The 16,365-nt window shown below is 41.1% G+C and overlaps 2 protein-coding genes across 2 annotated transcripts; both read right to left on the minus strand.

Annotated features, from left to right (window-relative positions):
- Window positions 1-1,104: 1,104 nt before the first annotated feature.
- On the minus strand, window positions 1,105-8,543 carry LOC118077991 (vomeronasal type-2 receptor 26-like). Its single transcript, XM_088659953.1, has 6 exons — window positions 8,323-8,543; window positions 6,894-7,071; window positions 4,618-5,478; window positions 3,727-3,981; window positions 2,999-3,125; window positions 1,105-2,006 (listed from the first exon to the last, which is right to left on the minus strand). Exons 1-6 carry the CDS (start codon window positions 8,541-8,543, stop codon window positions 1,105-1,107), a joined length of 2,544 nt encoding a protein of 847 aa, XP_088516079.1.
- An 871-nt stretch (window positions 8,544-9,414) lies between these two features.
- On the minus strand, window positions 9,415-10,314 carry LOC118077990 (vomeronasal type-2 receptor 26-like). Its single transcript, XM_035101707.2, has one exon. It carries the CDS (start codon window positions 10,312-10,314, stop codon window positions 9,415-9,417), a length of 900 nt encoding a protein of 299 aa, XP_034957598.2.
- Window positions 10,315-16,365: the final 6,051 nt, after the last annotated feature.

Here is a 16,365-nt window from a genome sequence, read left to right on the forward strand (position 1 = left end):
AATTTTTTATTTTGTTTTGACTACGGCAGACCAACATGGCTACCTACCTGTAACTATTCTGTTATCTGTTGGAAATAAAACTGCCAAAAATGTAAATCCAATTTCTTTAGTTGCCTTGCTGACAATTTCATTTCTCAGAAGGTGAAAAAAAGCAACAAAGGGGTTGACTATCTTGGGCCTGATCCTCACCAGTAAGGAAGAACTGGTCAATGAGTTGGGAATAGTGGGGACTCTGGGAGGAAGAGACCACATTATACAGAAGAAAGGAAAATCTGGACGTAGTCAGATGCACACTCTGAAATTTAAGATAGCTGATTTCAAAAAGCTGAAGGAACCACTGTACGAGATCACTTTGCCAGAAATTTCAAAAAAATAGAAAAAGGAGAGAGGTTGATGAGGGTTTTTTAAAGGTGAGATGTTGAAAAGAGAAGTGCAAACAATTCAAACAAAAAAAAGGGAAGGGGTGCATCAAAAGAAACCAGGGTGGCTGCATAAGGACCTTTCAAAAGGGGTTAAGGTTTAAAAGGATCACGAAAAGGAAATGGGAGAAAGGACAAATCACAAGGGAGGAGCATACCCTGTCTTGCTGACCATTTTGTTGCAGACAGGGTAATGTCCTGGGCCAGTTATGCTGAAAGGCATTGCCACAGAATCAGTACTGATCCTCGTCACTGGCAGTGATGGAAACAATTAAGCAATTCACCACTGCTCTGATTGTGTCCTCATAATTTCTCCTAAAGCAGCTCTTTGGGGTTGCTCCAGATCTTTTTATTGTTTACTTGTTAATTCTTTAATTATTTGTTTACTTGTTGATTCTTTAATTTCTAGGGACATGTGTATTCCTAATTACTAATTACATACCGTGTTTTCCCCAAAATAAGACACTGTCTTATATTTATTTTTCCTCAAGAAGACACACTATGGCTTATTTTCGGGGGGTGTCTTATTCCAGCGGGAAGGGGACCACACAGCGTGGCATGGCTGAGAGCAGTGAGCTGTTGCCAGGAGGCGCTGTGTCCATGTCTTATTTTGGGGGGAACAGGGTACATGTAAACAAAATAACAATAACATAAATTACGAGCATGATTCAGACTTCTGGATTATTTAAAACTGTCTTCTTATTAGCTGCTCCCTGCTGTTCAGCTCAGGCCTCAGTAAAATAAGATAGCACTTGGGGGAAAAGATGCAGCCCAGTAACCCAAAACTGGAGGCCAAGATGGAGAAGACCTCCACAGCCACCATGTATTTGCCCTTGGTGCTCAAGTAGGTTGGAACGAAGGAGAGCCACACACTACAAAAGACCAACATGCTGAAGGTGATGAATTTGGCTTCATTGAAACTGTCAGGCAGCTTCCTGGCTAGGAAAGCCACCGTGAAGCTCACAATGGCCAGCAAACCCATGAATCCCAGGACACAATAAAACATAAGAGTGGAGCCTTCATTACATTCTAGTATTATTTCTTCAGTCATTGAGTGCATGTCAACGTCTGGAAATGGGGGAGAGGTTGCCAGCCACACAGTACAAATTGTCACTTGCATAAGGAAGGAGGAAAAAACAATTGATGTGCCCAATGGCTTCTCTACCCACTTCCTCATTCGGGACCCTGGCTTGGTGGCCATGAAAGCTAGAACCACAATGGCAGTTTTGGCCAATATGCAAGAAATTGCCACTGAGAAGATCATTCCAAAAGCAGTTTGTCGAAGGAGGCAGGTCACTTCCTCAGGCTGGCCGATGAAGAGCAGAGCACAAAGGAAGGAGAGCAAGAGGAAAACGAGGAGAATATAAGTTAGGTTGCGGTTGTTGGCTTTAACTATGGGAGTATCTCTGTGCTTCATGAATATTTGAAGCACCAAAGCTGTGATGAAGGAAAAGAAGAGGGAAAATGTGGCCAAACTGATCCCCAATGGTTCTCCATAAGACAAGAATGTTTTGTCTTTGGGGAGGCAGCCATCCTGTTCATTGTTTGCATATTGATCTCCAGGGCATTCTAAACAGTCGTCCATGTCTGGAAAAGGAAAGGAAAAAATAATAATCTTATCCATGCACAATGTGTGTCTAAAAGTAATCCATTCATGTGTTGCAGCAGATCATGTCTTCTAGTCATATGTGCTTGTAGGGAGATCAATATTATATAGTCAAGTCTTCATCAACCTCATGCATTGAAATGCTTTCAACTACGACCTCCATCAACCCCAGCAAGCACAGCTTTTCAGCTTTTGACCAATGAGAGTTGTAGTTGAAATCATCTGGAAGGCAACAGGTTAGTGACGTCTGGCATTGATGATAATAGTAATAATAATAATAATAATAATAATAATAATACAAATTAATAATCCCCCATTCACTGTTCATTTAAAAGGGCACTGTATGTCAGGCAGCCCAAAGCCTGATTGAAGAATACAACAACAACCACAGTAATAGCAATGTCAATTCAATGAGCAAATGCAAAATTCCAGGAGTGGGTGAGTGGGTTGATGCAATGAAGAAGAGCTTGGTGTTGTGGGCTGGCACAGGCTGGTTTAAATCCCCTGGGTGCAGACCTGGTTGTTCCCTCAAGTCCAACCCTAGAGACCCCATCCCTTCGCACCAGCCTCCCATTGGCCAATTCGGCAGGCTGACGTGGAGCAAGATTTCAAGCCAGGAGTGTGAGCCGAAACTCATGCTCTGACAAAGATCAGACCCCAACATATAGCCCAGTATCATTGGCAGTGGGGGGTGCTGGCTTTCCCACAAAACCACCACACCCCTAAAAGGAGGTAAGCAGACTTGTCCACCAAGGAGTTAAGCACTTCTTGAAGCAGAAAAAAATCCACATTTTGAAAACTGGAGTTGCACATCTCCTTGAACCATCATACGATGGGGTGATGATGTGCTATGTTGTCTTGTACAGAGGAAGGGTGGTCATTGGATAATGTTTGCTGTTAAAAACTGGTGTGAATAAGCAAGGTCATAGCTGTTCAATTTGATTAGATCAATTACTTATATTAAATTTCTTACCTTTCTGGTTTGAGATCTTCCCCTCTGGACATGGAAAGCAATCGTAGCAGCAAAATGGTTCCCCTTCTTTCTTGGTCCTACTATAACCTGGATGGCAGTGGTCATTGCACATGGAAAGTGGCTGTGACTGTGCATAAAAGAAAGAACAATGTGCTTACATTGAGATATTATAATTTGGAAATTTTATCTCAGTCTTCTGTATCCATTTAAGAAATGGCTTCCAGAGGGCACTAGGAAGTCAGAGGGCATGTCTGGGCCATTGAGAGATGTGACAGGAAAGATAAGGAAATGGATTTGACACAAAGAATTAAAAGTCAACTTCATCCTCTGAAATATCCCCAAATTGAACTGAGATTTATACCAGCATAGGAACTCATCTAACTCTCTACCATGAAAGAGGAGAACATTGAAAGGATAAAGGATTGCAAAAGCGCTCTTCTGCCACACCAGTGAGAGTCCAGGATGGCTTTAGATGGGTGATTGAACAGTCATCAATTTTTATCTACTACCAGCAACCTTCAACTAGAACAATTAAAAGGACATTGCATAGTAATGAAATTTCAGCATTCTGTAAGGTGAATGTATTCGTTCAAAAGCATGATTTCACTGGGGACCTCAAAATTTCAAGAACATTGAACTACAACCATTTGAGTATCTAGATAACCCACATCTTGAATATTGAGGAAATTACGGTAATCGACACAGCCTGAAATATGCAAGGACTGCACCTGGTTAAACTGTTTGGGCCATAAGATGAGATCCTCATGAATGGTAAAGACTTTGTCCAGGGAGGTCACAGCATCTTTCTTATCTTGGAGAGTCAGAGGGTCTATCTTTCCAACTTTAACTCTGAAGAAGGTCTGGTTTGGGAATGTGACCCAGTTTATAATGTCAAAGCCAGCAGCCAATTCCCCATTTTGATCAAAGGACACCATTTCCCCCACACTGCTGTTAAATGAAATACTTCTGAGAATGTGGTGGAGCTAAATGATGAGGAAGAGGAATCATAATTGTGTAAACATGCAAAACATGAAACTATGAAATGTGGTGATAAAATATTTTACTTGGAGTGTTCAGATTGTGTTCCCTTGAAAATCTTTATAGGCCAATAGTATAAAAAGTAACAATTAATCGCCTAAAATTCCAGATGAGCTCCATTTTTACCCAACAATGCCTCTGGGATGATACCATATGATGATAAATTATTCCTCTAAATTAGTCATTTTGGGGGGAAATTGTGACTTCCAGGCTGTTCATGGAAGTACAGACAACACTTGTTGTGATGGTCGAAATACATTATAAAGCAAAGGGATGGGAAGCTGATAGAACTCTCCTCACTATTTCTGACAACTACCTCCCACAAAACACACATAAATTGATTATGTGCTATAAAATAGTTCCATTACACAGCTTTACCATCACTAGTTATAGTCAAACCACTGTTCAGCTTTTTATGACTTGCAATGGGCAGGGGATTCTTTTGAGAAGTTCTTTCTTCCACCACCATTTGGGTGCCAAAACTCTATCCTTAATAAATAAGTTAATAAGTTTCTGAACCATCTAAGGGATGCTGTTGAATAAAATATGTGGTGGTATCTTTCATCTGATCAGGCCATTACCTGCCACTGTTGTGCTTTCAGAAGCTTCCACCTTCCACCATATGACATTCCTTTGTATTTGAATTGTGATAAATAGCTGGCATGCACACTGTGTGCTATTGCATAGACTGCATTGTAGACGCTGTAACTATGAGCAGTCATGCCCATTTCAAACACAGAAACAGGAAGCATCTCCAGCCTCTCATTCCCAGAACACCTTTTCCTGTCCATCTTGTGTGCTGCAGAACTGGGAAATGAACACTCAAATGATTCTTCCCAGAACTCCCTGATGAAGCCATCTTCTTCTTCTGAAGCAGGGGTTCTGTTCTGAAGAAATGTGTGGAAATGTAGCACCTCCTTTGAATGAATTAAAAGGGACAAAGCACCATGGAGATAATCTATGTCCCAATTTCTTAGGAAGGGGAAGGATGTGAAATCCATCTGGGCTGTCATAACCCAAATTATAGCTCTTGTCATCAATGGCATATTCCCCATTTCTGCAATTGGGGGCATTACTCTAAAAAGCGTCATGGTCTGAATTTCTCCATGCAGAAGCACAACATGGGCAGTACTTGACATAATAACATTTAGTGTCTTTAAACCCTCTCCTACCATGTCTCCAAAGCCACTGGAAGAAGTTATTTTGGGGATTTTTTCTATGAAGTCAAAGCAGATGCCACCCTGGGAAAGCAGAGGAATTATGATCTCTGTAAACCTCTCTGTATTGTTATCAACCTGGGAAACAACTCCAATCCACGTCCATGAGAAATGCAGAAGTAGGTGGAGAATTCCCTTGTAATGAAAGGCACCATTTGGGAACATCTGGTGGAAGAAAACCGCTTGAGTTTCGTCATTCATGACTGGAGAAGAGCCATATATGAGCTAGATTTGAAAAGGTATGAGAAGAGAAGCATTTGCTGCTTTGTGAGTATAGAGACATGGCAAATTGTGCCCCCCCCAAAAAAAATTGTTTTATCCTTGAATACCAAAACAAATCCAGTACTAAATATCTATAAAGAAATATTGACATGGATGTAATGAATCAGGTATATAATCTTAGAAATCCATTTCTCACCCACCACCACCCAGCCATTTCCCCCGCAAAAATACCCAAGAGCTTCCCTTCTAACCCCACACAACTGCTAAGCTCAGATGAAGGTGATAACTAAGTAGGTCAAGGCATTGTTGTTGTTTAGTCGTTTAGTCGTGTCCGACTCTTCGTGACCCCTTAGTGATAACTAAGTAGGTCAAGGCATAGTCTTCTGCTATTTGCAAACTGTCTTTCCCATTGGTGTGCCAGTTCTTATTCCTATTGTTTACAGGGCAGCTATCGGAAGAATGAGTGGGTTATTGAAGACATTCAATATTTTATCTCTTGGAGATTTTGTACATTATAGATGAAATAATTTCTTAATTTTTAACAATAACAAATGAACTTTTACAAATATTGGGGTTCCACTCAGATGTTACTGAAATCTAGCACACCAGGCAGAGATTTGGCTGATCATAAAGAAGAAAATTATACAATGTTCAGCAAAGTTTTCTGGTTTTTTTCTTGTAAACCTTGTCACACATTTAAATATGACTCTGGTGGCTACATAGCTATATAAGGTAGAAAAAGCTTTCACATTCAATATATTAGATGGGTAAAAGATCTCCATACCTGCCAAGTTCCTGCCAGAAAAATAAGGGATCGGCAGACCGGAAGTAGCGCTGCCGCCATTTTGGAACTGGGCAGAGCAGCATCAAAAATTGCTTCTGAGCATGCTCCGCCCAGTTCCAAAATGGCCACCGCGCCAGAAATTGCTTCTGTGCATGTCCAGAGACTCCAGACATGCGCAGAAGGAGCCTCCCCCAGTCGGTAAGTAAACCGGGGGAAAACAAAAAAAATCCATTTTTCCAGCTGGGAATGGCTGGAAAAACGGGGGTTTCCTGGGGAATACGGGAGACTTGGCAGCTATGGATCTCTGGAATGGAATTCATGCTATATTTAGGTGGCCTGGGAAAATTTAGCTAAGGCTCCAGCAAAGAAGGACAAGGAGTAGGTTATTATCTTGAGTCACTGAGGCATGAGACCTTGTCCATTTTTGTAGATAGATAGATATAGATGATAGATAGATAGATAGATGATAGATAGATATGGTAGGTAGGTAGGTAGGTAGACTACAAGGTTTACTTTATTTCAATAATATTCTGAATGTGTCTTTCTATTCCAGCCTGCAAGAAGCATCAAGATGGAGGTGAATGGCATTCAAATGACTTCTTCAACTTAGAGGTGCTTCACACACACATCTTACTTGTGGCATCTTGTACATGCACAGGATAGTTGCCATGTGAAGACAGATATCAGAGTTTGGGCCCCCGATGACTCCTACTGGAGTATTCTCAACATCACACTTGTAGTTAGGGATGAACTTGGCCCGTCTGGAGAGTAGTTCGATGGAGGCTTGATAGGTCCAGCTGGCACTGAAATGACTGTTATAGATGTGGAATCCAAGGGTGACATTGCGCAAGATTTGGGTGTTTGCATTGATCTCCTTCACAGCAAATGCCAAGGCCAGGATGTGCTGGTAGTTCTGAGTCAGGACCCTTTATCAAGTGCCATATAGTAAGAGTCATGTGTTACATTTATACCATCGGCTTCAGTTCATCACATTCACAACATTTCAGTTCAGCGTATGTTTAATTAATGTATTGCACATGAATAGTTTTTAAGGCCAAGGTCAAAAGTAGTATAAACAGGAGCTGATTGTAAAACAAGGACCTCCAACGTCAAACATCATCTCATTTACAAACATAGTCATTGTGTTGCAAACAGAAACAGCAGCAGCAATAGAAATTTGCAGCACAACTATACAGGCCGATGGGAATTAAGACGACATTATCTTATACTCTGACCTGTCTTTCCATGGCTGCATTCGTGCCTACACCTTAAGCCCTATCCAGGCATGCCACTTCATTCAACAGCAAAAACTGCAAGGTTTTTAGGGGAGGCAATGAGATTAAGATCCATTTTTTGATTATTGATGTAAATCTCTAAAATGTATTTTGTATATTTAAGTTTTTATCTCTATCTTCAGTATATCTTACTTTATTGCTGTGGCTAGTTGCTGCTGCAAATAAAGATTCTTCTGATCTGACCATGTGAAACGGAACAGATCAAGTAAGCTAGACTCCCTAATGCTATTCCCATTGCCCTCCTGAAACTCCAAGCTTCAGAAACAGTTAATCCTGGAAAAATATATTCATTCATCAAGACTCCTCAGAGCATCACTCTTCCAAAATTCTTGGAAATCAGCAACTCCCACTACAGCTATAATGCCTGTAATGTTGTTGAACAAACCCTGAAATATTTCATTGAAACTCAAGACATTACATATAGTATCCCTCTTTATATCAGTTCCAAGGAAAGTCCCTAACATTTAGCATCAAAATGGAGAGATAGTGACCATCTCTATAAAGCACAATGGAAAGCAATATGCTGGTCAGACTACTACGTAATGAGAAAATGATTAATCTGTAGTTTGCTCATCCTCATGTCACAAAGAGGGGTTGAGATTTCAGATATCCAGAATAATAATCCCCAAAATTAGCTGACTGACTCTAAAGACAATCAATAAAGCAACAGACACTTCCAACAGTTTGCTCTCAAATCTCGTACAAAAGAGCAGCATGTCTGGGAAGAGTATCATTAAAACAATATGATATGGCTTTAAAGCAACATACATGTGTTCATCAGAAAGTTCTTGAGCTGGGTGTTTTTCAAAGGATATAGTGCTTGAAGATATGTAGATCTGAGAAATAATGCCAGCAATGATGAGGTCTCCCGACTGATAATATTTGTGAATAATAGGAACAGGTTCTTTGATAGAACATTGAGGAACAGGAGCAAGCATGCATATCCCCTGGGATAGCAGTAGGAACACCATCACCCGAAATACTACCATCTTGCAGAGAGTGTTATGGTAGATGCCTAGCCTTCTGCTCCGTGATTTTTATTCAGCTGAGTTTGAATGATCACTTACCCAGCTGATTCAAAGGCAAACAATAATCTCTGTGTGTGCGTTCACAAATCCAAACGTGCTTCAATAAAGAATAGGTTGCCATTCAGAGCTGTGTCTATATGCCCAGCTCTGAGTGACACATAGATATTAATAACATCCCTTAGTCTTTGATTGTTATTTTGCATGTGACCAGTAGTCATTCTCAAGGATAGGGGGAAGAAGTAGAAATAATGATGATTAATTTGATAATTGCAGCTCTGGTAGGAAGTTAATCTGATTCATTATTTCTCTGCAATTATATTGCAAAAGAAAACATGTTTTTCACATATCAGCTGAAGTCTTCTCTGGGCAATCCTCAGTGGGAGGAAGTTTCAACTTGTTATAGTTACAGGTGGGTTCACAACTGAGGTCTTAAAAAGAAAAACAACACAGGCATGTATCTAGTTTGAACTAGTTTGAACTGAGGTGGATTCAACTTTTGCAGAAGTTCCAAATGGGCCCATTTTTTCAAAACTTGAATGTTTTAGAATCAAAATGAAAAACCACATTTGGTCCTTGTTTGTGGTGTCACTGCACACTGATAAGATGTCTGGCACATGGGCTCTGTCTTGATGAAGGGGACAAAGCCTAGGAGGAGACCAGAGGGGTGACTCTCCCTCTACTACTCACCCTGCAGGTGTATTTTATTTTTAAAGTTAATCACCCACCCTTCATCATGAAGTTACAGCAAGTTGCAACAATTAGAAAATAAAAATTCCTGTTACTTACACATTTCTAATTTAAAATGGACCAGGGCCAAATAATTTAGAACATTTCATTGTTTTGTTCTTCTTAGCTGTTCCTTGTTGTTCAACTCAGGTCTCAACACAATGATATAAAGCTTTGGAGAAAAGATACAACTCAGTAACCCAGCACTGGAGGCCAAGATGGAGAAAATCTCCACGGCAACCATATATTTCCCCCTTGTGCTGAGATAGGTTGGGACAAAGGTCAACCAAACACTGCAAAAAACCAGCATACTGAAGGTGATAAACTTGGCTTCATTAAAACTATCAGGCAATTTACGGGCTAGGAAAGCAACACAGAAGCTGACAGTAGCAAGCAAACCCATGAAACCCAAGACACAATAAAACATGGTAACTGAGCCCTCATTACATTCTAGTATAATTTCTTCAACAACTGAGTGCATGTTGAAATCTGGGAATGGGGTGGAGGTTGAGAGCCACACCGTACAAATAGTGGTTTGAATCAGGGAGGAGCCAAGAACAATGGAAACAGCCAGTCTCTTCCCCAACCATTTCCTCATTCTGGATCCAGGCATGGTGGCCATGAAAGCTAGAACTACAATGGTGGTCTTGGCCAGAACACAAGACACAGCTACCGTGAAGATAATGCCAAAAGCAGTTTGTCGGAGAAGGCATGTCAGCGTTTTGGGTTGGCCAATGAACAGCAAAGCACAAAGGAAGGAGAGCAGGAGGAAAATGAGGAGAGTGTAGGTGAGATTCCGGTTGTTGGCTTTGACAATGGGAGTGTCCTGGTGCTTAACAAAGATGCCAAGCACTAAAGCTGCAATGAATGAAAAGGAAAGAGCCAATATTGCCAAAGTCATCCCCAAAGCTTCTTCACAAGACAGGAAAGTCAGGACTTTTGGAATGCATGAATCCTGGGCATGATTTGGATACTGATCCTCTGGACATTGCAAAAAATTGTCCATGTCTGGAAAAGAAAACATAAGGTTTGAAATATGGAAGCCTTAATATGGAAAGCAAGAATATGGAAGCAAGAATAAAGAAATAATAATAATCACTAAGCAGATACTTGGGGTAGCCAATATTAATTTTACAAAATGTAGAAAGATGGATGCTAGGTAGATGTATAACAAACCTATCTCTGTCTTCCTTATGCAATTATATATACAGGATACTGTACACAGAGATAGTAGGTGTGGAAGCTAGTTGTGGATTCCACTCAGAAGGGGATACTATCCCTGGAAATTTCATCCAGTTCTGAAAAAGCCGGGGGGGGGGGGTATAATCACTTTGTAATTTCCACATCATAATGAATGGAAGAGATATGAAACTTCTTTTCTGAATCAGAATTCAGTCTCAGACCTCTGTAGTAGCAACTTTGTTCCTACCTCTACATATAATAATGCACATTTAATTTCCCAGAAGGTGGAAGAAGCCACAAGGGGAACTTCTATCTTGGACATTGGTTGATGAAGTAGAAGTACTAAGTAACTTGGGAGGAAGTGATCATCTCCTCCTGGGTTTCATGATATATAGGCAATGGAAGGCTGAGTGCAGTGAGACCTGCACTCTGGACTTTAAGAAAGCCTATTTCAAAAAATTTAAGGAGCTACTATTTGAGAGCCCATGGTCAGAAATACTCAAAGAGAGAGAAAGGAGTCCAAGATGGGTGATAGTTTCTTAAAGGTGAAATGTTGAAGGCCCAGGGGGTTGCTGTGGGATATAAATAAAACACACATACAACAGCTTTGTATTTGTAAGCCCTAGACTCTGTGGTTTAGCCCACAGTGCGACCTGGGTCCCTTTTGTGGTTATCAAGCACTAAATGCCCCACATCTCCACCATCTTCTTTGTCATCACCATTATTCCATTCCATGCATTTTAATGTATTTAATCTTGTTTTTAAGCTGTATTTTAATCAATTGTTTATATCCCGTGATAGCTGCCCTGAGCCTGGTCTTGGCTGGGGAGGGCGGGGTATAAATAAATTATTTATTATTACTATTATTATTATTATTATTACTACTACTACTACTACTATATCAAAAAGATGCATAACAGCCAAGCAGCACAAGAAAAAGAAGGAAGGGTTAATGTCTTTCAAGCAGCCTTCACATCTTATGAACAAGTAAGGCTTGTTACTATATTTTTGTTTAGAAAAAAGTAGGGTTAAGCTCCCATAAGCTATAATGAAGTCCACCAACTGAAGACTGTCAATGGCTGCTAGCCATCATGTCCATGTTCTGCTTCCATGGTTGAAGGCAGGATGCCTCTGATTGCCATTTGCTAGGAATCAAAATTGGGGTGAGCACTGTTGCAGTCAGGTCCTATGGGCATTCTGGTTGGACATTGTGAGAAGATGTTGGAGCAGATGGGTCATTAGCCTGACCCAGCAGGATCTTCTTGTGTCCTCAAGTAAGAGAAGGCAGACAATTTACCTTCTGTACAGTGGTCCCTCGACTTATGAACTTAATCCATTCCGAATTAGTTCGGAAGTCGAAATGCGGCTTCCCATAGGAAAAAAATATTCGGAAAAATTTGTAAGTAAAAAAAACTGCATGTAAAAATTTGTAAGTCGAAAAAACCGCATTTAAAGCCTCCAACAGTTTCCGTTGGGATGTAGAAAAATTCATTAAAAAATTCTTTTGTCACGTTCGTCAGTTGAAACCTACGGATGTTGAGTAATTCGTAAGTCGAGGGGCCAGTGTATATGCTTTCTTAGTTTATTATATTGCTGCTGCTGCTGCTGCTGCTGCTGCTGCTGCTGCTGCTGCTGCTGCTGCTGCTGCTGCTGCTGCTGCTGCTCAATTGGGACTTTGCTCAATTTCAGCAAGATTTTATATGATGCATCTTTTCATGAGAAACAATTATACAAAGGACACAGACCATTCTTCAGCAGCTGCCATTTGGCATTCAATAAAACCCCTGTTGCAATCTCCTGTTAGTGAGATGAAAGGCCTCTCCCCATGCAGTATGAGTCCTCACTGAGGTCCCTATTGACAGATGTAAAACAGATTCATAAAACAGTGAATCACGTTTTGAACACGACATGTAATTTGGTCTTTAGATGCTAAATAATAATAATAATAATAATAATAATAATAATAATAATAATAATAATAACCTATTCAGGTTGAGTAAGTTAAAATGTTAGGTGAAGATATAACACAATTAGGAAATAGAGTAAAATGCAAGAAACAAAATTTAAGGTGGCAGACCACTAGTCGAGAAGGAGGCAAGTCGTAGGCTCGTTGGAGCCAAAAAGTGTATTAATGAAAATATAATATGATGAAATGATAATATATGTAAAAATTAATAAAAATTATTATATGGGGGAGGGGGAGATGCTAACCACTGTTGGTAAGAACAAAGCTTTTCAAACACTCTGGATTCTTCCTTTTTTATTATTTCCAAGAGTATGGTGAGCATTCCTGCATTATTGCGCTCCTGATATTACCTTCCACACCTGTTGATTCCAAAACTTCAGCCACCCTCCATCCATGATTGTTCTGAGTTTGAACTGAGATGAATGAACAGCATGCAAGGCATGTGCCACAGCATAGACTGCATTGTAGATGCTGTAGCTATGGCCAGTCATGCTCGTTTGAAAAATAGACCCCGGAAGAGTCTCCAGCTTCTCCCCCCCAGTGCAGATATTGCCATCCTGCATATTTCCCTCAGAGTCAGGGAAATAACACTCAAATACCTTTTCCCAGTATACCTTCATAAAGCCATCTTCTTTTTCCAAGATAGGATTTCTCGACTGAAAAAATTCCTGGAATCCCTAGACTGAGTGAATTGCGAAGGATAGAGCACCATGGAGGAAATCAATGTCCTGATCTCTTTGAAAGGGAAGTGATGTGAAATCCATCTGGGCTGTCATGATCCAAACTTTCCCTTTAGCCTTCATTGGTATATCTTCATATTTTGGCATGTCAGGAAATTCTCTCAAAAGTGGCATGGAATCAATTTCACCATGAGTGAGCAACACATTGACAGTACTTCTCATGGCAATATTAAATGTCTTGAGCCCATCTGTAACCATGTCTGTAAAACCACTAGAATAAGTAATTGTTGGAAATCTTTCTATGAAATCAAAGCAGATTCCTCTCAGGATAAATTTTGGAACCATGCTCTGTATAAACCTGTCTCCATTCTCGTCATTCACAGTCAACACACCAGTCCATGTCCACATGAAATGTAGCAATAACTTGAGAATTCCTTCATGTTGTTGTTGTTGTTGTTTAGTCGTTTAGTCGTGTCCGACTCTTCGTGACCCCATGGACCATAGCACGCCAGGCACTCCTGTCTTGCACTGCCTCGCGCAGTTTGGTCAAACTCATGTTCGTAGCTTCGAGAACACTGTCCAACCATCTTGTCCTCTGTCATCCCCTTCTCCTAGTGCCCTCAATCTTTCCCAACATCAGGGTCTTTTCCAAGGATTCTTCTCTTCTCATGAGGTGGCCAAAGTATTGGAGCCTCAGCTTCACAATCTGTCCTTCCAGGGAGCACTCAGGGCTGATTTCCTTAAGAATGGATAGGTTTGATCTTCTTGCAGTCCATGGGACTCTCAAGAGTCTCCTCCAGCACCATAATTCAAAAGCATCAATTCTTCGGTGATCAGCCTTCTTTATGGTCCAGCTCTCACTTCCATACATCACTACTGGGAAAACCATAGCTTTAACTATACGGACCTTTGTCGGCAAGGTGATGTCTCTGCTTTTTAAGATGCTGTCTAGGTTTGTCATTGCTTTTCTCCCAAGAAGCAGGCATCTTTTAATTTCGTGACTGCTGTCACCATCTGCAGTGATCAAGGAGCCCAAGAAAGTAAAATCTCTCACTGCCTCCATTTCTTCCCCTTCTATTTGCCAGGAGGTGATGGGACCAGTGGCCATGATCTTGGTTTTTTTGATGTTGAGCTTCAGACCATATTTTGCGCTCTCCTCTTTCACCCTCATTAAAAGGTTCTTTAATTCCTCCTCGCTTTCTGCCATCAAGGTTGTGTCATCTGCATATCTGAGGTTGTTGATATTTCTTCCGGCAATCTTAATTCCGGCTTGGGATTCATCTAGTCCAGCCTTTCGCATGATGAATTCTGCATATAAGTTAAATAAGCAGGGAGACAATATACAACCTTGTCGTACTCCTTTCCCAATTTTGAACCAATCAGTTGTTCCATATCCAGTTCTAACTGTAGCTTCTTGTCCCACATAGAGATTTCTCAGGAGACAGATGAGGTGATCAGGCACTCCCATTTCTTTAAGAACTTGCCATAGTTTGCTGTGGTCGACACAGTCAAAGGCTTTTGCATAGTCAATGAAGCAGAAGTAGACGTTTTTCTGGAACTCTCTAGCTTTCTCCATAATCCAGCGCATGTTTGCTATTTGGTCTCTGGTTCATCTGCCCTTTCGAAATCCAGCTTGCACTTCTGGGAGTTCTCGGTCCACATACTGCCTAAGCCTGCCTTGTAGAATTTTAAGCATAACCTTGCTAGCGTGTGAAATGAGCGCAATTGTGCGGTAGTTGGAGCATTCTTTGGCACTGCCCTTCTTTGGAATTGGGATGTAGACTGATCTTCTCCAATCCTCTGGCCATAGTTGAGTTTTCCAAACTTGCTGGCATATTGGGTGTAGCACCTTAACAGCATCATCTTTTAAAATTTTAAATAGTTCAGTTGGAATATCATCACTTTAATCATACGCGTGTGTAAATACAGATAAACCCTTTAAGGATTATGGAGCTTATCATTTAGACAAGGTGTATCGGACTTAACTACTGGATGTTAAGTCTGATTTAATTAACCACTGGAAAGAAACCTAAGTACTCAAAAAATAACTTAGAGAACCAGTGTGGTATAGTGGTTAAGAGCAGTGGACTCGTACTCTCGTGAACCGGGTTCGTTTCCCCGCTCCTCCACATGCAGCTGCTGGGTGACCTTGGGCTAGTCACACTTCTCTGAAGTTTCTCAGCCTCATTCACCTCACAGAGTGTTTGTTGTGGGGGAGGAAGGGAAAGGAGAATGTTAGCCGCTTTGAGACTCCTTAAGTAGTGATAAAGTGGGGTATCAAGTCCAAACTCCTCCTCCTCCTCTTCTTTTTCTTCTTACCTTACCCTAAAGACGAAACAGGTTAATAGTCTAAAAGTTTCCTGGAAAAGGTAATATTTCATATTTTGTATACTGTAAATTGCATTGAAACGTAGTACAATAACATTCAAAGTTTCCTGATCCTTTACTATAAATAATTGTACCTCAGCGAGACCCAAAACTCTGTATCTGGAAGCCTGATTTATTTATTCCCCCTTCAAGATATGGGTGATTACTTACACTGTCAAGAAGACCAGTATCCTAACAAAGAGAAAACCCAATGCCTTCCCAAAAGAGAAAACTTCCTGTCTTTTGGAGAAGCTTTTGGCATCAGCTTGGCTCTTTTGGGTCTGACTCTTTCGGCAACCACGGCCTTGGTGCTTGGAATCATCATCCAAAACCGGAACACTCCCATTGTCAAAGCCAACAACCGGAACCTCACCTACACGCTGCTCATCTCCCTCCTGCTCTGCTTCCTCTGCTCTTTGCTTTTCATTGGCCAGCCTCAGATATGGACCTGCACTCTAAGACAAACTGCTTTCGGGGTCATCTTCTCAGTAGCCGTTTCTTCTGTCTTGGCAAAAACCCTCACTGTGGTTCTGGCTTTTGTGGCCACCAAGCCAGGATCCCAGATGAGGAAATGGGTGGGGAAAAGATTTTCCATCTCTATCGTTCTTGGCTGCTCCTTTATCCAAGCAAGTATTTGTGTAGTCTGGCTATGTAGTGACCCTCCTTTCCCAGATCTGGACATGCACTCTCTGCCGGACGAAATCATCGTGGAATGCAATGAAGGCTTGGCCAACATGTTCTACTATGTTCTTGGTTACATGGGACTGCTGGCTCTTGTCACCTTCATTGTGGCTTTCTTTGCTCGGAAGCTGCCGGACGTTTTCAACGAAGCCAAATTCATCACTTTCAGCATGTTGGTGTT

This window comes from Zootoca vivipara, chromosome 16 (genome assembly GCF_965207765.1).
Source record: "Zootoca vivipara chromosome 16, rZooViv2.hap1.1, whole genome shotgun sequence".
Taxonomy (NCBI): Eukaryota; Metazoa; Chordata; class Lepidosauria; order Squamata; family Lacertidae; genus Zootoca; species Zootoca vivipara.